Source organism: Rhincodon typus, chromosome 9 (genome assembly GCF_021869965.1).
Source record: "Rhincodon typus isolate 14 chromosome 9, sRhiTyp1.1, whole genome shotgun sequence".
Classification (NCBI taxonomy): domain Eukaryota; kingdom Metazoa; phylum Chordata; class Chondrichthyes; order Orectolobiformes; family Rhincodontidae; genus Rhincodon; species Rhincodon typus.
Window position 1 is genome coordinate 10482406 of NC_063340.1, and position 24135 is coordinate 10506540.

Sequence of the window (24135 nt, forward strand, 5' to 3'; positions counted from 1 at the left end):
CCCCAAGAAGACTTTCCACATCAAGCAGATGTTCACCTGCGGTACACTGCATCCGCTGTACCTGTTGTGGCCTCCTCTACATCGGGGAAACCAAGCGGAGGCTTGGGGACCGCTTTGCAGAACACCTATGCTCGGTTCGCACTAAACAACTGCATTTCCCAGATGCGAACCATTTCAACTTCCCCTCCCATTCCTCAGATGACATGTCCATCCTGGGCCTCCTGCAGGGCCACAACGATGCCACCCGAAGGTTGCAGGAACAGCACTCATATTCCGCTTGGGAACCCTGCAGCCCAATGGTATCAATGTGGACTTCACAAGCTTCAAAATGTCTCCTCCCCCCTACTGCATCCCAAAACCAGTCCAGCTCGTCCCCGCCTCCCTAACCTGTCCTTCCTCCCACCTATCCCCTTCTCCCACCTCAAGCCCCACCCCCCATCTCCTACCTACTAACCTCATCCTGCCCCCTTGACCTGTCCGTCCTCACTGGACTGACCTATCCCCTCCCTAACTCCCCACCTACACTCGCCTTTACTGGCTCCATCCCTGCCTCTTTGACCTGTCTATCTCCTCTCCACCCCACTTTTCCTCTATCCATCTTCTATCTGCCTCCCCCTCTTTCCCTATTTATTTCTGAACCCCCTTCCCCTCTCCCATTTCTGAAGAAGGGTCTCGGCCCAAAACATCAGCCTTCCTGCTTCTCTGATGCTGCTTGGCCTGCTGTGTTCATCCAGCTCTACACCTTGCTATCTCAGATTCTCCAGCATCTGCAGTTCCTACTATCTCTAAGTCCAGTGAATGTTACTTTGGGAGTCAGTGTACCAACTCCTCAAGTGGTTCAACACTGATGCTTTGCTTCAACTTGCTCTGGCTGCTGATCTGTTGTAGCCTCCCCTCAAGAGCTGCTTCCCCAGCCTATGGAAACCATTATTTTCTCTCCTTTTTCAGGGCTAGTCTAGTCGCCTCTAACCTTAGAGACTACCACCCTGTCTCTGTCTTTGCTTTCATTTCCATCATCCCTAAATGAGTACTCACTTATCTCTCTTACATCATCCTGGTTGAATTTCTTCCAACAGGTTTCTGGTTTTAATGACCTTAACTAATATCATGTCTTTATAGAATCCCTGCAGTGTGGAAGGAGGCCATTTGTCCAACCAATCCTTCCAAGAGCCTCCCACCCAGATTCATGCCCCTACCTTATCCCTGTAAACCCTCCATTTTCCATGGCTAATCCATCTAGCCTTCACATCCCTGGACACTACAGGGCACTTCTAATGAATAGTCACTGGACTAATTTCTCCCTACAGATGCTGCCAGATTTGCTGAGTTTTGCCAGCAATTTCTATTTTTGTTTTTTATGTCTTCACTTTATCAGTGATACTTTATTGCTACTTGTTTTTGTTGCAACTTTGACACTGTCAATCTCTCAATCATCTGTGCAACATTGATGAGGGCATTTCCACAGTTGCCTTTGTTGCTTTTTCCAATGTATTTCCATTATCTACAAACTATCTTTTTTTGGTGATAGCTTCCAAAACCATTGAGCCTACTTCTTTATGTTTCTTTTATTTTCATCTCCTGATCCCTCTTCTGCATTGCCTGGCTCATTATTAGTCATAGTTCTGATTTTCTTCAGCTTTAAAAACTGGAAAGACCAAAGCTACCACCTTGTCCCATGTCCCCACTGAAAACTTCCTAATTCCTTATCTGAAGTTGGGCTGATCCAAATACATTCAACCTTACCACTTGGAAGAAATTGGAGATATAACACCTTTTAAGCAAGGTCAAAACGTTACAATGAAAAAAGTGGGAAATCTATGATAGGATAGAGGTCAGGGATGATTAAATAACAAGAGAAATATTTTAGCAAAACAAGACGAGTACTAATAAAACAAATCAAAGATAGATCTGGAACAACTGAAAATAGTTATTGTAAAATGGCAAATATCAGCATTTCATTTTTTTCTGAAGAAGTTCCCGACCCGAAACGTCAGCTTTCCTGCTCCTCTGATGCTGCCTGGCCTGCTGTGTTCCACCAGCTCCACACTGTGTTATCCCTGACTCCAGCATCAGTAGTTCTTGCTATCTCATTTTTTAAAAATTACTTTTAGTGCAGTTCTGCAGTTTCATTGAGTAACAGTGTGTTTTTTGGACTGTAGAGTAATATAGAGTACTTGGTGCTGTTCTTTGCATTTTGTAGTGAAAGCCATGCCTTGTGCCTCTTTGGGCAAAAGTATGATTCTTCAGCTACTGGACAGAGGAGGTTACAGAAGATCCTTGCAATGATTTTTCCTCGGGCAAACCACCTTCAATCCTAAACAAAGCCCTTCAAATCATTGAACTCCAATCGACAGATGATGTATGCGTGTGGGGGAATGTGGGTGGGATTTGCTTGGATCCTGAACTCCAGGTCATCATTGACTCGTTTCTGCCAACAACAAGCATATGGGCTTTTCACTAAACACCTGGAAAATTAAGGTCCTCTTCCAACCAACTGTCACTATATTATACCTCACCCTTCACTCTCCCACATTAAGATCAGTGATGAGACCCTGGAAAATAGAGACCATTTTCCATATTTTTGAGAGTCACCTCTCAATGAAATCAGGCATAGACTGCACAATTCGGCATTGCCTCCAATGTGCAAGCTCGTGGCTTTACTGACTGAAGAAGAGTGTTTGAGTTCCTGGATCTCAAACACAAAGCTAAGTTTACCATGAATTGTACTCTGCATGCTGCTGTCTGCTTTGGAGACTGAGACAACCTGCATCAAATACTTCAAAGCGCTGGAGAAGTACAACTGGCATTGTGTTTGCTAGATCTTCTAAATACGGTGGCAAGAAAGGTGGTCCAACAGCAGAGATCTCTCCCAAGCCAATATACCCTGCTTGGAGGTCCCTGAAGTAGTTGTTCCACTTGGCCTTTGGTCATAGGCAGAAACACACTGGAAGACAGGAAAAATACTTTGTACGTGTCCTCAAAGTATCAGTGAAAATCAAACATCTCCACTGATTATCTAGAGTCCTTGGAGGTGTGTTCAGGAAGGCATATAAACCTTGAGGGATTTTGGGAAGTTATGGTGTCAAGGAATTGGAGAAAGTACATAAACCTCTGTACAGCCCATCTTCCCCATGCTACAAGCGCCACCTGTCTTGCTTTTGGCAGATCACACGTTGGCTTTATCAGCCATCTCAGAACCTATCAAACAAGTGTGGAAGGAAGTCATCCTTCAACCTGAAGGACTGCCGAAGGAGAGAAGATGAGACCATAAATTATTGCATAGTCTGCAGGCAATTGGTGACCTTTTGCAGTTGTTTGTTTTTGATTGGAACAGCAACTTTCTTGCCTAATTACAGCATGCTTTATAAAATGTAGGTCCAGGACAAGTAATCTCCTCCTCTGGTGTTGTTTGATTCTGTTGGCATGTCTGTGTCTTTGAGCCAATTCTCTTGTGATTATTCTAACAAGTCATTAATACTTTTGATCTACTCTGAGGCTTGCAGCGCTTTAAGTCCATCAAAGAAAATTTGTTCCATTCTGTATATACCACCTTTTTTTAACTTATCATTTATCATAATGGGCCTGAGGCATATGTTGTATTTTACCTTAAAAGGTGATCATGGATAAGTTCCTGATAATTTGGGGAAAAAAATTAATCTAAATTTTTTTTTAAGTTACTTTGACTTATATTTTATGTGCCTTTGTACATCCAGATAAGGAACATTTGTTGGAGAATAAAGGCAAGTTTCATTTCAGCCATGCAGTGCTAGTTTTCAAAAATTCTGAAAGGTGGAGGAGCAGAAGTAGCCCATTGAGCCTGATCTGCCATTCCAGATTATGACTGATCATCTGCCTTATTTCTGTGCTATCCCTTTACCCTGTGGTCTCATTATTAACTAGTAATGCATCAACTTCAGTTTTGAACATATTCTGTGATTCAGCTTCCACAGTATTCTGAGGTAGGGAATTGTAAAGATTTATCACCCGCTGAGTGAAGAAGTTCTTCATTTCAATCTTAAATGGCTTATATTTTATTCTGAGGCTGTGGCCCATGGTTCTGGAGCATTCAGCCAAAGGAAACATCCATTCAGGCACTCTACCTATCCTTTTAAAAACGTAAATTTCTATGAGATCACCTCCAATTCTTCTAAACCCCTGAGAATATTCACATTCCCAGGAATCAGTCTGGTGACCCTCCAGTGCCATCCCTCTACGGCAGGTGTGCAGTTTGATACAGGGCCCAGAACTGCAAGTAATATTATAGGAGTGCCCACTGATGTTCCAGACAATACCACAGGTTAATGCAGCTAACTGGATACTGCCCCAACAAGGTGCCTTAGCCCTAATCTCAGAAGACCTTCAGCATGCATTCATGTTTTTCCAATTCCTCACATGGTCTTTCTAAATTAGATTACTAAAAATAGCAAATTAGTTTTGTGCATTCCCACTTGGGCATTATTTTCAAGAGCATGTCAGAGCCCAAAAAGACTTTGGTTCCGTAAGTCTGGATAGAGTTTGAGGTCAGGAAAATCCACGTCTAACCAGATTGAAGCTGGTTTAACTCACTTGGGTCACATTCACTTGCTCTTATAAGTAAAATAAAGTTTCGTTTGTTGTTATTTTTACTGAAATTACTTTTCAGTTAGGAATTTTATGCTCATTTGTAGCTTTCAGTTATTCCCAAACTTTGCTCTGATAGAATTGTATGTGTAACTTTGGATTGTTGTTTCATGCTGTCTTGTCAATTTTAAAATTGCTACTGACATTACTAGTGTTTAAAAGCTGTGATTTGTCGTAGAAGTTATAGATTAAATGATTGCAAAATATAAAAGACCTGTTTGAATTACTAGGTAATTCTGACTATTGATTGACACATTTTGTTCTAAGCTTTTCAACAGATAACACCTCATCCACGCCTAATTCAAGGAACCTTGGATCAGTTTATACCATATAAAGGATGGAAGCTTTACTTTTCAGAAGGTGAGCCTTCCTTTTCAAACAATTTGTTTTGGAAAAAGACTTCAATTTCCATATATACTCATAAAAGTTTCCACAAATAATGTTTTGAGTGTTTTATATAAAATGTTTTAAATAAAAATCAAGAGGGTAACCTTTATACTGATTTTGAGTTAGGTCCCCTAACTAGAGGAGAGATGTAGTTGCATTGGAGGCAGTTCTGAGGAGATTCAGTAGTTTGATTCCAGAGACGAGGGTCTTATCTTCTGAAGTGAGATTGAGAAGTTCGGCCTATATTCTTTGAAGTTAAGAATGAGAGTGGCTCTGATTGAGTTAAATAAGATGCTATTAGATTTCCAAAGTAGATGTAAGGAGGATATTTCCCCTTGTGGGGCAATCTTGAATGAGATGTCACAGTTTTAGGATAAAGGTTGCAGATTTGAAATAGCAATGAGGAGAAATTACTTCTTTCAAAGTGTCTTGAATCTGAGAAATTCACTAAATTGTGGTGGACACCAGTACATGAAATTTAAGGAGAAGGTAGATTTTTACTTAGTATTGGATTGTAGGGTTATGTAGAGCAGGTAGGAAAGTGGAGTTGAGGCTGAGATGCGATCAACCTTGATCACATTAAATGGTGTAGCAGGCTCGAGGGCCTGAATTGCCTTCTCCTGTTCCTTGTTCTTATCGTGCATGCTTGATTTGACCCCAGATGAAATCCAAAAATGAACATTGCGATGGAATGTAAAAACCAACATGTGAATCAGAACCAGGTGTATGCTACTTGGCCCTTTGAGCCTGCCCGGCCACCAAATAAGATTGTGGCTGATTGAATTGTAACCTCAACCCCACCTTTACTTCCTTGCTTATCAAGAAGCTACCTATCTCTCCCTTAAAAATAATCAAAGACTCTGCCTCCACTATATTTTGAGGAAGACAGTTCCAAAGAATTACACTTTTCTGTGAGAAAGAGTTTGGCCACATCTACTACTTAGACGGATAGCCCATGATTTCGAAATAGTGAACCCCAGTTCTACCTTCTCTCAAGAGGACATCCTTCCTGTATCTCACAAATCAAATATGTTTCAATTGAGGCACCTCCTGTTCTTCGAAACAGCAAAGATACAAGGCTAGACTGTCCAAGCCTGCTTCAATGATCAACCTCTGCATACCAGGTGTTAGTCCAGTAAATATTACTGAACTGTTTCTAATACATTCACATCCTTCCTTAAACAAGGGGACCAGTACTGTATACTATCTTCTAGATGTGGTGTCTCACCAATACTCTGTAAAATGCAAGCTTAACCTCATGAGTTTTGTATTCAATTTCCCTTGAAATAAACAATAACATTCTATAGCTTTCCTAATTACATGCTGTACCTGTATAGTAATCTTTTATGATCCACGCATCACTGCACCCAGATCCCACTGCATCTCGCAGCGCTGCAGACTCTCAATATTTAGATAATAGGATTTTTTTATTCTTCCTGCCCAAATGGACAATTTCATATTCTCCCACTTACGCTCCATTTACCAGATCTTTTCCTAATTTCACCTGCATCTAATCCTATTTTGGCCTCCCTTTGCTTTCTCCCTAACTTAATTTCTGACCTATCTTTGTATCTTCAGTAATTTTAGCAATCATACCATTGGTCTCAATCCCAGTTATTTTCATAAATGTATAAAGTTAATACTTTACTCTGATCCTTGTGGCACATCATTTGTTACATCTTGCCAATCAGAACATGACCCATGGGTGGCATGGTGATTCAGTGGTTAGCACTGCTGCCTTGTGGCACCCGGGTTTGATTCCACCCTCGGGCGACTGTCCATGTGGAGTTTGCACGTTCTCCTTGTGTCTGCATGGGTTTCCTCCAGGAGCTCTGGTTTCCTCCCACAATCCAAAGATATGCAGGTTAGGTGGATTGGCTGTGTTAAATTGCCCCATATTGTCGAGGGATGTGCAGGTTAGATGTGTTAGCCGTGGGAAATGTAGGGTGGGGGATAGGTCTGTGTCTGATACTCTTCGGAGGTCAGCGTGGACTTGTTGGGCCAAATCGTCTGTGGATTCTATGGGGACCCATTTATGCCTACTGTCTGTTTCTTATCAGCTAACTAATCCTCTTTCCAATCTAATAAGTCATCCCCTAACAATGAGCCCAAATTTGCAGAGTAACCATTAATGTAGCATGTGAAAGCGTTGTTAATATTTGAATAGAACTAATATCACCAGGCAGTGAACACCTCCATGTATTAATGCAATCTTGCACTGTAAAATGTACCTAAACAACATATATGTGAACTTGTTTGATGATTGAATTCAATGGAAAATTTGATCACTTCTGTGGAGTATAACAATTCAGTGTGACTTGGATGATCAAGGAGCTCTGGGAAAACAAAAATCATTCAGGTTTAATATAACATGCTGAGCGGCTGAGCATTGTACCAGATGCAAGTGGAGGTGATTGTTAGAAGTCAGTCATTAATGTCTCAGGATGTGGGTGGAAGAGGATCATGGCGGAGCATATTTTGACAGTTTTTAGCAACAATACCAATGATCTTCCATGCTTCGTATAGTTGGGAGTGGGGACTGTTTACGGGTCATTTCATGATGGTCAGTTCCAATGGCAACAATATATTCTAGCCGACTTGCATCAGAACTTGGGCCGTCCAGGCTGAGTGACAAATACAATTAGTACAAATGATACAAATATTGGGCTATGACTACCTACAATAAGACCAAAGTGAACCACCTTCACCTGACTTTAAGTGACACTTCTAACTACCCAGCAATATAGGGCAGGGGGTCATCATTACCCAAGTTTATCAAGCTAATCATTTCAAAACTATGATTGTATGAGTGGGATAGGTGCAGTTTAATCATATAACATAGGTAACAATTGCTAACCTGGTACCCCTGGTATCAACAAAAGAGGTGCTCCTTCCAAAGGTATCCCCACAGGAGGTTTTAGGTCATAACATAATTTTAAAATCTGTAACAGGAAAATTGGGATGACGGAATCAAGAAATAAAGCACTGTACAAGCGGGAAATGTATGAAAACGTAGCACTGAAGTACTTCAGAACTTAACTGCTTAATCCTATGGAACCACAATGTAATTGTGATTTTAAACAGATTAAAATTTTCTTTTGTTTATGAAAGAATTTTTGTGATTTCTTATAAAGCTGATGCATAGTTCTTCCTTATTTGGGAATGCAAAGCATTTGAAGTAATAAAAGCTATGGTGCAAATATTCCAGATGTAGCTAAAGTCAGACATTTTGCTTGATGCCTGGAGTCTTTCTGTATATTAGTTTTAAAGTTAGATAATTTGTTTTCTTCCTCGCATATTGAGAATACAGATGCTATTCTGACTTTGTCCATGGTCTGATTGCGTATGGGTGAGGGAGCATTGGAAATAGATTAGCAATGATCATAACCCATATATTTGTAGAGTGAATTGATTTGTTTTTAGGCTTGTAACATTATCTTCTAATCTTCACTGTGGAAGATTGCAGCATAGCCTTGAATGATTTAGACTATTTCTAACATCTGCTTTAGAACACCTTTGAAGGTAGCTCCAATTCCCATCTCGAGGTTTGGATAGTAGGCAGACTAGTTCATTTCCATGAACTGAATTCCTGAAGATAGCTGCTTGATTTTCAATAATCATTGGTAGTTTTACTTGTGCTTGGAACAAGTATGTCTTAAAATATTAAGAGATTTGAAACAAAAATTGACCTCCTGACATTTTCTTTTAAAGCTTATGTTGGAAGCTCCCCTTTTGTACAGAAGATAAGTGCATTTGAGAAATTTTTCACAAATCATATTGATCTGTATGACAAGGTAAGAGTCCTGGTGCTTTGTTTTTGCTAATTTCAATGTTTGTGAGTTGCCTTTCTTAACTATGATTGTCAATTCCATTGGCAACATCAGCAGTGACAATATACTCCAGAACTTGGGCCATCCAAGCCAAGAGTTGACAAGTTCAGGTAACATCGATGACACAAATACTGGATTACGGTCATCTGCAACAGTGGAAAGGTGAACCATCTTTACCTGACTTTACATGGCACTTGTAAATACATGGCATTATAGGGCAGTGGCCGTCATTGCCCAAAAAATACCAAGTTAATCAGTTCAAAACTACAACTGTGAGAATCAGTTTGGTTAAGTAGTGGAGGCAGGGTTGAAGTTGGTGCTAAGGAAATAATATTTATAAGGTGTTACTATCTTTTGTGAATAAATTTGGCCGTTTTTTTCTAATGGTGTTAATTTTAATGAATGAATTGAAGATGAGTATTTGGTAGAATTAAGAATTTGATTTACTGTTTATATGTTTAACAGTAGAAGAACAGATTTACTCCAGGAGATATTTTACCATTTGGATCTTTAAATGTATAACAATGCTGCAGCAGTCAGTGAAGTTTTGTCAAAGACATGCAGCACTCTTTGATACTGTTTTCGTATTAAGAAAAAGAAAATCCATTACCTTGATGCTACTTGTTACACAAAAACTAGTAAGAAAATTGAAAATGTGAAATATTTCTTTCCAAAGGATGAAATAGAAAGAAAAGGAAGTATCCTGATTGACTTTAAGGAGCTTGTAAATGATGAAGAGTTGAAAGCTCTAATGCCAAATTTAGCCACTGAATTCAGGGATATGCCAGAAAAATTGTTGGATTGCTTGGGATTGGCAGTTCATCAGGTTAAGTATCACATGACTCTTTTCTGTGTAAATATACCCCTTGGGCAACACCTATTTATTTTTACAATATCAAGATGTACATTTGTTTTGCTTCACTTATTTTGAAAATATGTAAAGTGTAAAGGGATGTATTTCTTTCTTCATTATATAACTTGCAGTAGTATGAACTGCTTTCCACTTCTGCAATAGTACCATCTTGAAAATGCAGTATTATTGCAGTTTTATTGCAAGTGAATTGAACTCTCTTTTTCTAATGTAAAACTTCAGGCTTAATTTATGTTGATCATATTGCACACATTTAGGTAATAACTAGAGATCTTGAAAAACAGGCAGCTCAATTGGATCAAGGGCTACCAAATGAAGATATTCCAATTGTAAATGTTCCCTTCATTCATGCAAGGTAAGTTTAAAAAAGACGTTTTTTGGCTATTTGGGAATATTTTCCAAAATAGAATTTCTGAGTCATCTGACTGCCTGTTAAGATAATTATGATGCTGCTTGGCCTGCTGTGTTCATCTAGTTCTACACCTTGTTATCTCAGATTCTCCAGCATCTGCAGTTCCTACTATCTCTGTTAAGATAATTGTTCCAGGAAGCGTAGATACATTCAGTTGACACTGAACAAATAATTATGCAGGTACACAATTCCAAGTCCAGCTGTGTCAAAAGCAGACACTTTTCTCTTTGTGGGTGTGCTAGACATTTACAGCATTTAGTTAATTTACCTGGTCTATTTTTTAAACAGTGGGAACAGAGTGTACACTCTATACGATGCACTGTGACAATACACCAAAAATCCTCAATAGATGAACTACAGCAGTTCAAGAATGTGGCACACAAACAGCTCCAGGGCAACTGGAGATGGGCAATAAACGCGACACCACATTTCATGATTTTAAAAACAAACTGTATGTTATCTTATCAAAAAACCCTACACCTTTAGTACTAGTGTTCAGCATTTTGCCTGGACTGTGTTTTTCATATCCAATCTTTTGTGGAGTGACTGATATGACCTTTCACTGACAATGCATGATTTAAAAACAGGCCTCCATTGTGAATTTGCACAATGTTTACATTCGTTGGGCAAAGGGTAGTCTAATATCTGGGAAAATCTGAAATCCAGCACAGTCTTGATCCTGATGGTGTTGGATTTCAGATATTAACTGTACTTTGTCCGTGCAACAAATTGTTGTGCGTCGAAAGCATTTTTATTCTGGAAATGTTTTGTTGATTCTTGTGTAGTTTGCTTTGTCACGTGCACGAATGATGGAAATGTCAATGGATTCTAAGAAATTACGGATTTCTTCGGTCATTTTTTCCCGCTTTCCCTGCAGTACTCCAGATATTAAAGATGTTGTCATTTCTTCAAGAGTTCCAACTAAGCTAGAATTTGCCATGAAGTCTGGAATCATCACATTTGTTCTCTCACACAAGATCGTAGCTATATGTATGATATTGTACTGAACTAATGTTGAATAAACATAACTGTTTTAGTGATGGGTAGGTTTGGAGTCTGAAGTTTAGATCCAGGCTGAATACAATCAATACATACTGGACAGCCTGTACAAGTAACTTGGGGGGGCAGTGAAGTCTTTGATAAAACAGCACAGTAGTCAATGAAGTTTTAACATGATGGTTCTGAAAGGGATGTAAAGTTAAAATAGGCTGAGTGGAAAGGTTAAATGCAGTTTTCTCGTGATTTATCAAGACATTCAGAATACATATATTTTAGCTTCTCTGCCAGACTAATTTTGAGGTGCAACTCAAATTTGAATGTGTGGGACACAAATTCTGTTTTAGATTCACTATTTTTTTGTAATATAGTTAAGTATATTTTTTCTGTTTTCAGTTTGGTGATTGATTTGGCATCCAATTTGTAATAAACTCAGGATTATGTTAATAAAATATCTGCATACAAGATCTAACATCAGTATGATAAAATAGTTTCTTTAATTTAAGCTTTATTTTTACTTGATTAAACACTCAGATCTCATGTAACACATGTAATTTTTCAGGATTTTTAACTATGAGCCTTTGACATTGTTGAAAAATTTGCGAGCTAACTGCTATGGAAAATATGTTTCCCTGCGTGGGACAGTTGTCCGTGTCAGCAACGTCAAACCTTTCTGCACTAGAATGGCCTTTACTTGTAATACATGTGGAGATACTCAGAGCCTACCTCTTCCTGATGGAAAATACACACTCCCTACAAAGGTACATTTTCATGCTATTATGTCTGAGAAAAGAAAATTGTTCATGTTCAGAGTTTTGAGGAAACTTAAGTTCAAATTCTTTCTGAAGTGTTTAGCACCAGAATGTCGTGGTCGATCATTCACGCCGAATAGAAGCTCCCCCTTAACAGTTACTGTAGACTGGCAATCTATCAAGTAAGTGAACCTTTGATTAAAGAGACTTTTGTTTCTGTATTTTTAGTTTGTAGAAATAAATTACTAATCAATTCAGGTGATCAGAATTTCCTGACCTTGGCATTGTGATTATCTTTGGCACTTTCAGTAGCGGGGTTATATAACTGTATTTGTTTAAGACTTACACTCTGCTACTAACTTGTGGAGAGGTTGCAAAGAAAGTTCACAGTCCAGAAAAATTGGAATACTTGACACACAAATAAAATGCAAGGTCTATCTCTGCTTCTTCCTGGGTCTTGTATATCTGATACCTGATTTTGACCAATTCAATTCACACCATGTGATACAAAGAAACTGCTGATTATATTGATAAAGTAAAGATTATGGGCCCTAACAATATTCCAACAGTGGAATTGAAGACTTGTACCCTAGAACTTGTGCCTCTAATCAAACTGTTACAGTTACTCCACCAGCATCTACTCAACAATACGGAAAATTGCTTGCTTTTGTCTTGCCCACAAAAGCAGGGCAAATTTAATCCAGCCAAGTACTGTATCATCAATCCATTCTTTCTTAGGGGTATAATGGAAGCTGACTTTGGAAGTGCTATCAAGCAGCAGTAGCCTGCTCACTTTAACTTCTGGCAGGGCCACTCAGCTCCTAAATTATTTACATCCTTGATCCAAACATGGACAGAAGAGCTGAATTCAAGAGATGAGAGTAACTGCACTTGGCATCAAGGATGTACTTGACTGAGTGTGGGACCAATGAACCTGAACAAAACACAACCAGTCAGTAGGAGACAGGGAAAAATCTTTCACTGATTGGAGTCATACCTAGTTCAGAAAAGAGCTTGTTATTGGAGGCCAATTATCTTGGTACCGATCATCACTGCAGGAGTTCCCCAGGCCTGACCATCTTCAGCTGCACCATCAATGACTTTACCTCCATTATAAGGTTAGACGTGGGGATGTTTGCGTATAAATCATTAGTATCATTTGTGACACCCTAACTACTGAAACAGTCCATGTACTCATACAGCATGACCTGGACAACATTCAATCTTGGACTGCTAAGTGGCAAGTAATGTTCATGTCACACAATTGCCAGGCTATGAGTATCTTCAATTTGAGAGAATTTAACCATCTCCCTTTGAGATTCAATGGTGTTACCATCACAAATGTGCCTCTTTAAATATCCTGCGGATTAATGTTGACCATAAACTGACTAGAAACCATACAAATGCAAGAGTAGGCAGAATTGAGAATTCTGTGGAGAGTAACTTGCCTCATAATTCCCCAAAGCCTGTTCAGCATCCACAAGGCACCTGTCCAGAACGTGATATTTTCCATCTGTGTGGATGGGTGGATCTGTAACAACACTCAAGGTCAGCATCATCCAGGGCAAAGCAAACTGCTTGATTGGCACTCCACCCACTACTGAAAACATTCTCTTTCTCCACCACTGGCACACAATATCATCAGTGTGTACCATTTACAAGATGTACTGCAACAACTTTCAAACCTATGGCCTCCTTCATCTAGAAAAACAAGGGCCTAGGCATGTGGAAACACCACTATTTGCAAGCCCCACCCTCCAAATCATACAACATCGTGACTTGGAACTTTATTTCCATTCCTTCACTGCCGCTGAATCAAAAATCTAGAACTTCTTTCTGAACAGCGCTGTTGATATTCTTCGACCAGGTGGGATTGCAGAGGTTTAAAAGTGTCTCACCACTACCTTCTATTGGGGGGAATAACAGCTGCTGGTCCTATGGGTGGTGCTTGCAGCCTTCAGTACGTTTCCTAGTCAAGACCAAATGCACTTTTCAGACCAGGCAGTGTTAAAGTATGTAGAGATAATTGAACTAAGATGAGGAGAGTTTGTTTATTTCTTGGGGGTGGAGGAGAGGGTGTAATTTGACCTCTCAGAGGGGGAAGGATTGATTGCATCATTGCAAGAAAGAGGTAGAATGCAAAATTTGCTTCAGGTATGTGTATTTTAGAAGAGAACTTTTACATTGGAGAATGGGGTGCTGATGGTATTGAGTGCATTGCTTTATTTGACCATGCCATGCTCACATCACCAGTTGGGCATTAAATATGTTGTGACTGTATGCCATTTCTAATAAATGATAGTTTAATGGCATGTGTAGGTTCAAATACTCATCTTCCTACTTTAGTCGTTTCGGTGATGTAAAAATTCAGTGTTGGTACCTAGTTTGTAGCTGAGGTGCTGTAGAATTGGTATGTCCCATGAATATGTTTGTTTTAAATAAAGTTCAAATTAGTTGTTCCTCTGTTTGGGTAAAGTAATACATGTACTTTTTTTCTCTCCAAGATTGCAGGAGCTTGCATCAGATGACAAGAGAGAAGCCGGAAGAATTCCTCGAACTATAGAATGTGAGCTTATCCAGGACTTGGTGGACAGTTGTGTCCCAGGTGATATGGTAACTGTCGTAGGGATTGTCAAAGTGGCAAACAGCAGTGAAGGTATGATCGAAGTTTCCATGAATTACAAACCTGTTTTGTTTGTTGTCCAGGATATTGCATTGACCATCAAATGTCTGTCTGACCACTCTAAGTTTCAACTCAAGCCGTCCTCCACACCCTTGCCTTGTATTACAAGATCTTGATTTCTTTTCTTTATCTTGTATATCCATAGAATAAAACACGGAAATAGTTTAAAGGAATTGAAATGAATGCATTGTGGAGTAAATATTCTCATCCATGAAAATCTTTTAAATCCATCAAAATTGGGGTTATGTTGCTTTTCATAACTAGTTTCTGTATGTGTAAGAATTGCCAGTTTAAGCTTCACTTGGCATGTTTCTAATGATGGTGATTACCTCTGTGACCTGGATTAACAATGCTGGTTTACCTAGAGCTAACAAACGGATGCATGTGACCCGGAGGCACAACAGGTGCTTCCAGTTTGCTGTAGTTAGCAAAATGATGTTAAAGGGTGTGGTGCAGTGGTAGCTTCCCTGCTTCTTGGTCAGAAAGCCTGGGTCCAAGTCCCACTTGCTCTGGAGGTGAGTTATTTATTACATGTCTGAACAGGTTGATTAAAATAACGTACAAGATCCAATGACTGTTGACAGTTCTGAATCAGGCGTCCACTAGAAACATCCTGTCAGTTATATATTGGAGGTGCTGGACGTCTTAAAACGCACAAAGTTGGGTAAATCCTGGGAATTGATCAGGTGTACCTAGAACTCTGTGGGAAGCTAGGGAAGTGATTGGTGGGCCCCTTGCTGAGATATTTGTATCATCGACAGCCACAGGTGCGGTGCCAGAAGACTTGGAGGTTGGCTAGCGTGGTGCCACTATTTAAGAAAGGTGGTAAGGAAAAGCCAGGGGACTGTAGTCCAGTGAGCCTGACATCAGTGATGGGCAAGCTGTTGGATGGAATCCTGAGCGACAGGATTTACATGTATTTGGAAAGGCAAGGACTGATTAGGGATAGTCGATATGGCTTTGTGCGTGGGAAGTCATCTCACTAACTTGATTGAGTTTTTGAAGAAGTAACAGGTTTGATGAGGGCAAAGTGGTGGACATGACCGGTCTAGGCCCGAAACGTCAGCTTTCCTGCTCCTATGATGCTGCTTGGCCTGCTGTGTTCATCCAGCTCTACACCTTGTTACCTCATGGTAGACTGGTTAGCAGGGTTAGATGACATGGAATACATGGAATACAGGGAGAACTAGCCATTTGGATGGAGAACTGGCTCGAAGGTAGAAGACGGGGTGGTGGTGGAGGGTTGCTTTTCAGACTGGAGGCCTGTGACCAGTGGTGTGCCACATGGATCGTTGCTGGATCCATTGCTTTTCATCATTTATATAAATGATTTGGATGTGAATGTAGGGGGTATGGTTAGTAACTTGCAGATGATGCTGAAATTGAGGGTGTAGTGGACAGCGAAGAAGGTTACCTCAGAGAACAACGGGATCTTGATCAGATGGGCCAATGGGCCGAGGAGTGGCAGATAGAGTTTAATTTAGATAAATATGAGGTGCTGCATTTTGGAAAGGCGAATCAGAGCAAGACTTATACCCTTAATGGAAGATAGTGTTGCCTAACAAAGAGACGTAGGAGTGCAGGTTTATAGTTCTTTGAAAGTGGAGTCGCAGGTAGATAGAATAATGAAGAAGGCATTTGGTATGCTTGCCTTTGTTGGACAGTACATTAGTTATAGGAGTTGGGAGGTCATGTTCTGGCTGTGCAGGACATTGGTTAGGCCACTTCTGCGATTCTGTGTGCAATTCTGGTCACCCTGCTATGGGAAGGATGCTGTGAAACTTGAAAGGGTTCAGAAAAGATTTACACGATTGTTGCCAAGGTTGGAGAGTTTGAGTATAGGGTGAGGCTGCATAGGCTGGAGCTATTATACCTGAAGCATCGAAGGCTGAGGGGTGACCTTATAGAGGTTTATAAAATCATCAGGGGCAGTGGATAAGGTAAATAGGCAAAGTCTTTTCCCCGGGGCTGGGGAGTCCGAAATTAGAGGGCATAGGTTTAAGGTGAGAGGGAAAAGATTTAAAAGGGACGTAAGGGGCAATGTTTTCATGCAGACGGTGATGAGTGCACGGAATGAGCTGCCAGAGGAAGAAGTGGAGGCTGGTACAATTACAACTTTTAAAAGGCATTGGATGGGTATATGAATAGGAAGGGTTTAGAGGGATATTGGCCAAATGCTGGCAAATGGGACTGGATTTATCTAGGTTTTTAAGGTGAGAGGAGAGAGATTTTAAAAAGACGTGAAGGGCAAATCTTTTATGCAGTGGGTGCTTTGTATCTGGAATGAACTGCCACAGGAAGTGGTGGTTGTGGGTACAATTACAACGTTTAAAAGACATTTAGATAAGTACCTGAATAGGGATATGGGCCAGGAGCAGGCAGATGGGGCTAGTTTAGTTTGGGATTATGTTTGGCATGGACAGATTGGACTGAAGGGTCCGTTTCCGTGGTGTGTGACTCTGATATTTGGTCGGCGTGGACGAATTGGACCGAAGGGTCTGCTTCCATACTGTACATCTGTGTGACTCTATGTATCAGAAGATGGGTCATATCAAAATTTCACTCTGTTGCTTCTGATTAAAGCGCTCAAATGTTCAGTCATTCTCTGCATTTTGACCATTAAATATCTATACATTCAGTATTCTGCTCTATTTGACTTTCTAGGGAAGACTAAAAACAAAGATGACAAGTGCATGTTTTTTTTGTACATTGAGGCCAACTCTATCAGTAACAGTAAAGGACGGAGAATTGTGAGTTCTGAAGAGGTATCTGGTGAAACAGCCTCCATGGAATTTACGCTTAAAGAGCTTTATGCAATTCAAGAAATTCAAGCTGAAGAGAACCTTCTCAAGTTATTTGTTAAGTATGTTGTTTAATGATCATTTAAACTTGATTTTTGATATCATTTGGATGTACAACTACAGAACTTCATTTGTTTTGCAGCTCCTTATGTCCTGCTATATATGGTCATGAGGTGAGTGTCATGGTACAATAAGAAAGACACTTTTAGTCTGTAAGTGAATAATGATTTTTCTTGTGTGCTCAAACAACTTGCTTTTGTCTGTCAAATTAAACTTTCCAACGAAGGGTTGTTTGCTTTGTAGCTTGTCAAAGCAGGATTGGCATTGGCACTCTTTGGAGGCTGTCAAAAATATGTGGATGATAAAAATCGCATTCCAATCAGAGGCGATCCTCATGTGCTTATAGTCGGTGATCCTGGACTTGGAAAGAGTCAAATGTTACAGGCAAGTAAAGTTATCATGTACAAAATTTCCCTCTATGCGCATGATGTAAAATCCTTAGAAATAATTCTTTTTTTTGGAAAATGCTTTATCCTCTTAAGGTATGGGCTGCTGCTGAGGAACAGTTACAGGAGTAGCCTCAAATATTTTGTTCAAGTAGCCATTCTTTTGTGAGAGTTGGCATATAATTAGAGCAAGGGAGACACGTCAGACTGAATATTCAAATGCCTGGAATTGGTATCTACAGCAAACAGTGACTAAAGCAGAAACCCTGGCAGGTTTACTTTCTTCCAGTGCCCTATTGTAATATCTCAGTCCCTGTCTGCCTTACAGTGCTTAACGCGGTACTGGCACGTGATGGAAATCTTGGTGCTTTCCACTCATCAACTTAGTTCAATTCAACAATGCAATGTTTAATTTTCCAAGTGAGGCAATTCCCAGCTGAAGCTGATCCTGATATCAGTTGTAGTCGGCAAACTAAGGACTGTGAGGGATAAAGAACACATCCTATACTCAATGTGTTTTTTCTTTTGTTATATCTCTGCGTTATTGTTCTTTCCTGTAAAATAATTCCTGCCACTTGATACTTTATATGAATTGCTTCCATGACTCTAAAAGAAATAAAGGAAGTTACTACATTTGAATAGGTTAAATGCTCATATAACATGGAAGTAATTTGTCATGGATTAAGAAGTATTTTATCCTACCTGGTGAAAGGCAATTTATATTTTCAACAAAGAATAAAGTTGGATTTTTTGATTGGCACCACATCCAGAAGCATCCACTCCCCCCACCACAGATGCTCAATAGCAGCAGTGTTTACGATCTAGAAGATCAACTGCAGAAATTCGCCCAAGATGCTTAGACAGTACCTTCCAAACCCTTGACCACTTCCATCAAGAAGGACAAGGGCAGCAGATATATAGGATCATCACCAACTGTAAGCTACCCTCCAAACCACTGCTGTTCCTTCACTGTCGCTTGGTCAAAATCCTGGAATTCCCTCCCTAATTGCATTGTGGGTCTACCTATAGAACATGAACTGTAGTGGCTCAAGAAGGCAGCTCGCCACCATCTTCTCAAGAACAACTAGGCCCGGGCAATAAATGCTGGCCAGCCAGCAACGTTCCCGTCCCATGAGAGAATAGAAAAAAAATTGTATACCAATCTCGTTGATTACCTCGTTCTAAACTGAGAGGATTTGTTGGTAACAGGAAAATATAAACGTATATTACACATAAATTCCTTATACTTATTTCATGATGTGTTCCATTTTCTTGGCAGATATTTCCTGTGGGGTAAGCTTCTCTTTAAAATAGCTATGGATAGTGATTTTATTTGAATTGTTGTGTTGTCCATTTAGTTTAGCATGTTAGTTCAAACAGATAACATACTATAACATCGTAAAAATATAAACTGTGCTCAGAGGTACTGAATTTCCAAAAAAAGTATGTATTTTGTGCTTAAGTACCCATTTGCAATTTTATTTTTAGGCAGTATGTAATGTTGCTCCACGCGGTGTTTATGTCTGTGGTAACACCACCACCAGTTCGGGACTTACTGTAACTTTATCAAAGGACAGTGGATCAGGAGATTTTGCACTGGAAGCAGGGGCTCTTGTACTTGGTGATCAAGGTAATTAGCACGGATTATATTGGGTGATAATAGCTAATTAACAGTGTTCAGCCCACAAAGTACATGTGCCTAGACGAGTCCTGACTATGCTACTTGGCTAGAGGTGCTTTGGAAATTAATTGTAATATTTATTCAATTGATCTGTGCAAGTGTTTGTTTATTATGTTGCAACTATTGAAAGGCATTGACACTGTGTGTGTGTGGAGTAGAGGTCTAGGATACAGGTTCAGTGGCAAAACGTGTTGCATTCTTCACCATAGTTGGTTTGTCACCAAGGGACGGTGAGCACCGTTTACATTCTGAGAAAATAACAGTCTCGGTGTGTTTAGTGCTACAATAAAGGTATTTGCATTTGCAATAGAAGATTTTAATGAGTGCTGAAGGATTGGGGTTTAATTTGAGTTTATGCCATCTTTTGATTTTAACTATTAGAAGGCACCAGTCAGACTTGCTTACTTTTATTGTAGGTTCCTGTTGTTGAACCGTTCAAATCAGCCACTGTGTAATGTTCTGAGACCTAATTCCAATAAGCTCCGTACCCTCTGTCATTGCATTCATTCTTATTCCTTGAATTGTTTAAAAATCCAAATAAAGCTATATTTCATTTTTGCAGCTATTTAATTAAATAGAGTTATAGTGATGTACAGCACAGAAACAGACCCTTCGGTCCAACTTGTCCATGCTGACCAGATAGCTTAGATAAATCTAGTTCCATTTGCCAGCATTGGCCCATAGCCCTCTAAATCCTTCCTATTCATATACCCATCCAGATTCCTTTTAAATTTGTAATTGTACCAGTCTCCACCATTTCCTCTGCCAGCTCATTCCATACATGCACCACCCTCTGTGCGAAAAAGTTGCCCCTTAGGTCCCGTATAAATTTTTCCCGTCTCACATTAAACCTATGTCCTCTAGTTTTGGACTCCCCCTCCCTCGGGAAAAGACCTTGTCTATTTATCCTATCCATGCCCCCCAATGTTGTACAAACCTCTGTAAGGTCAGCCATCAGCCTCCGATGCTCCAGGGAAAGTAGCCCAAGCCCATTCAGCTTCTCTTTATAGCTCGAACCTTCCAACCCTGGCAACAACTTTAAATCTTTTTCTGAACCCTTTTAAGTTTCACAACATCCTTCCTGTAGTAGGGAGACCAGAATTGCACACAGAATTCCAAAAGTGGCCTAGCCAATGTCCCGTACAGTTGCAACATGACCCCGCAATACCTATACTCAATGCATTGACCAATAAAGGCAAGCATGCCAAATGCCGCCTTCACTATACTGTCCATTGTAACTCCACTTTCAAGGAACTATGAACCTGTACTCCAAGGGTTGTTTGTTCAGCAGCACTCCTCAGGACCTTAGCATTGAGTGTACAAGTCCTGCTCTGATTTGCCTTTCCAAAATGAAGCACCTCACATTTATCTAAATGTAATTCCATCTGCCACTCCCATCTGCCCATTGGCCCATCTGATTAAGATCCCGTTGTACTCTGAGGTAACCTTCTTCGCTGTCCACTACACTTCTAATTACTTGCAATTTTTATTTTTATTTGAAAAGTTGTGATCGAATGAATCCTCTATATTGTGGAATATACCTTGAACAAAATATTTTCAGTTCTTGCCATATGATATCAAACTGAACTTTAAGTGTATTTGGCAAAGAGATAGGAAGTAATGTAACGATAGACAGAGGATTGTTGACTGGAGACATGTATGCAGTGCATTGGTCTATTCCTATTGCTTTTCTTATAAATAAATTACCTGGACCTGGAAGTACAAATTTTTGAAGCTTGTGGACAATACAAAAGTTGGTGCTGCAGTAAGTAACAATTAGGACATTTACGAGTTCAGAAAGAAATAAACTGGTGTAATGGGCAGGCGCTTACCGGATACAAATTAATGTAGTTAAATGCAAACTTATTGGCGAACAACATAGAGAGGCAGTGTAATCTAAATAGTACTATATTGAAAGGGATACAAGAACGATGAGTCCTGATGCTACGTGTTTGCAATTTCATGAAGATGATGAGACAAGTTAATGAAGTTCAGAGGAATATTGGCCACGTGCAGGCGAATGGGAATAGTTCAGTTGGGAAACTTGGTCGGCATGGATGAATTGGCTTGAAGGGTGTTTCTGTGCTGTCCGACTCTGACTGTAAGTGACTGAGAAAGAGCATTGAATTCAGAATCAAAAAAAGGTCAGGATAATCTTATTTTTTTGCAGATCACTTGTTCAGTCTGCTGTCCTCGGAGCAGGGAACGTCCACTTAGCGGCATGCACAGTTCTGAGAGATTTTGATAGAGCATGTATCAAGGGCAACTAGGGATGGGCAAGAAATGCTGGCCAGCCGGCGACGTCCATATCCCACAAAATGAATAGAAAAAAATGATGTACGGAGACATTGTTTCCACTGACCAGTGGGCTGGTAACTAAAGGACATGAATTTAGAATAACTGGCAAAGAAAAGAGATGGGAAATAAGGATAATTTTCTTTCGTAATGGCTTCGCTAATTCTGGCCTTAAAACATGCTTGATTTTAGTTCTGTTCCATTGCTGCCTGTACCAGCTGCTGTCCAAATCCTAGGTTTTGGAAGCCTCTTTCTACCCCTCACTGTACTACTTGCCTTTCTTTCTTCTCTGAAGATGCTGTTTAAAGCCTTCAACTTCATGCAGGCTTTTGGTCATCTGGCACCATTAAATGACTAAATTTTGCTTTTTGCTCCTGTGAAGGATATTGGGATGTTGTACTAACATTGAAGCTGCTATATGAATTCTGGCTGTTCAGACTCTGAATGCATTAGACAGAATAAAATTCAGGAGATTTGAAAAGGCAATTGGACATGAAGATAATTAATTTGCATCCTTATCCAGAAATATCTGGATGTGGAAATTTTAAATTGAACAACTTTTTTAGCACAGGTGCAGAAGGCTGAATGGCTTCTTCAGTGCTTTTAAGATTCTATTTCTGCATAGGAGTGAAGACTTAACTCATCTTAACCTGAGAAGTTGGGTGCTTTTTAATCAGGCTCATGACTAGGCCTTTGATCTTGGACATCAGGTTGGGTTTAATTAATCTCCAAATTGTAATTTGAGTAAGTGCTTTTTTCAGTTTATTCCAAAGTAATGGCATGAGTGTCATTTTAGAGTTGTGGTTTGTTCAGAAACTGCTGGAATTACTGATTTGTTTTGGTAGAATTGACATTTCTGTTTTATTCTCTCTGATCTGTTTCAGGCATTTGTTGCATTGATGAATTTGATAAAATGGGTAACCAGCACCAAGCCTTGCTGGAAGCCATGGAACAGCAGAGTATCAGTCTGGCCAAAGCTGGAATTGTTTGCAATTTGCCTGCCAGAACTTCGATTCTTGCAGCTGCTAATCCAGTTGGGGGACATTACAGTAAAGCTAAAACAGTCTCTGAGAATTTAAAGTAAGTCGTGTTTTTATAATTAACACTTCTGATTATCTGAACAGTCAAATTCAGAAAATAATGTTAAAACTCCAAAACTTATGGTTTAGTGTTACTTTACTTTTAAAGTTTGGAATTATTTAATAGCAAAATATGTACTTGTTTCTACAGTTTGACCTGTCACCATCTAACGTCAGCTGTACTGTCAGAGGAACACCGCACCTGGAGTTGGAAGGAGAGAGAGTGTTAAAACTAGTAAATGAGAATTACTTTTGGAGTGTTAAGAGGCTGGATGTAAATATTAAAAATTAAGAAAGAAAGCTTTTAGATTATTCAATGTAAAATTATCTAATCTCTCTGGAGCTCGCAAATACATGTATTGGAAATGGTCTTTCTCTGATATAAAGAAATGGTCAGCAAAGTATGAATTATAGGCTGTATTGTTCTACAGATTGAAATAAATGCAAATACACCTTTAGCAACAATTAACATTCATGTCTGAGGTAGCTTTATTATATTTGTGATTTCAGAATGGGAAGTGCCCTACTTTCAAGATTCGATTTGGTATTTATCCTGCTTGACACTCCAAATGAAGATCATGACAACCTTCTTTCAGAACATGTCATGGCTTTGCATGCTGGGAAGAAAGCAACCTTGAGCAGTGCCACAGTTTTACGTCAAGGCACACAAGACGCTAATACATCGATCCTTGAAGTTGCTTCAGATAGGCCATTATCAGAAAGATTAAAGGTACAAAAATATGCAGAATTGGTGATGTAGTGAGACCCGAAATGGTATGTTTGACTGTATAATTAGTGTATTTCATAATATACTTTGAGTAAGATAGCACCTTGACAGTGCCTGAGATTAAAGTACTAATCACATACTGTCCAATTGTAAAATCTCTTGGACATCAGACTGAGTTATACAGATTTGCTGTTGGGTTGTGCCAAAGGATTCCTGAATCCCAAACTTCCTTAAAATAAGTACAGTGAAAACCTCAACATTTACAAGAGAAAGAGAAAGAAAAGGTTACATTTAAACACTTTTTCTGATGTCTGAAATGTCTGTGCTTCACTTAGGAGACAATGTCTATAATGCACCAATGACAGCATTGTAACATAGCCTGCAGCACACCAAACTGTCCACATTGGCAAATTCAACAGCTGGTATCAAACACCGAGAGAGCTCAACATCAGCATTGCAGGAGAACAACTGTTGGTGTAGACCTCTGTGTATGATCCAGAAGTTGTGCAAATAGTTTATCAAATTCCATTCTGTCGAGTGCATTAAAGGATTCCT

The 24135-nt window shown here is 39.7% G+C and overlaps 1 protein-coding gene across 1 annotated transcript in view; it reads left to right on the plus strand.

Annotated features, from left to right (window-relative positions):
* The window catches only part of mcm8 (minichromosome maintenance 8 homologous recombination repair factor), a 143301-nt gene that overhangs the window by 114614 nt on the left and 4552 nt on the right, over nt 1–24135 (plus strand). The window contains exons 2-15 of the mRNA XM_048600905.1: nt 3335–3371; nt 4888–4980; nt 8719–8801; nt 9514–9663; nt 9966–10063; nt 11679–11877; nt 11965–12050; nt 14373–14524; nt 17216–17414; nt 17495–17525; nt 17656–17796; nt 19287–19428; nt 22659–22854; nt 23364–23583. Of these exons, the coding sequence (XP_048456862.1) occupies nt 3335–3371; nt 4888–4980; nt 8719–8801; nt 9514–9663; nt 9966–10063; nt 11679–11877; nt 11965–12050; nt 14373–14524; nt 17216–17414; nt 17495–17525; nt 17656–17796; nt 19287–19428; nt 22659–22854; nt 23364–23583 (1827 nt within the window). The remainder of the gene's footprint in view (nt 1–3334; nt 3372–4887; nt 4981–8718; nt 8802–9513; nt 9664–9965; nt 10064–11678; nt 11878–11964; nt 12051–14372; nt 14525–17215; nt 17415–17494; nt 17526–17655; nt 17797–19286; nt 19429–22658; nt 22855–23363; nt 23584–24135) is intronic.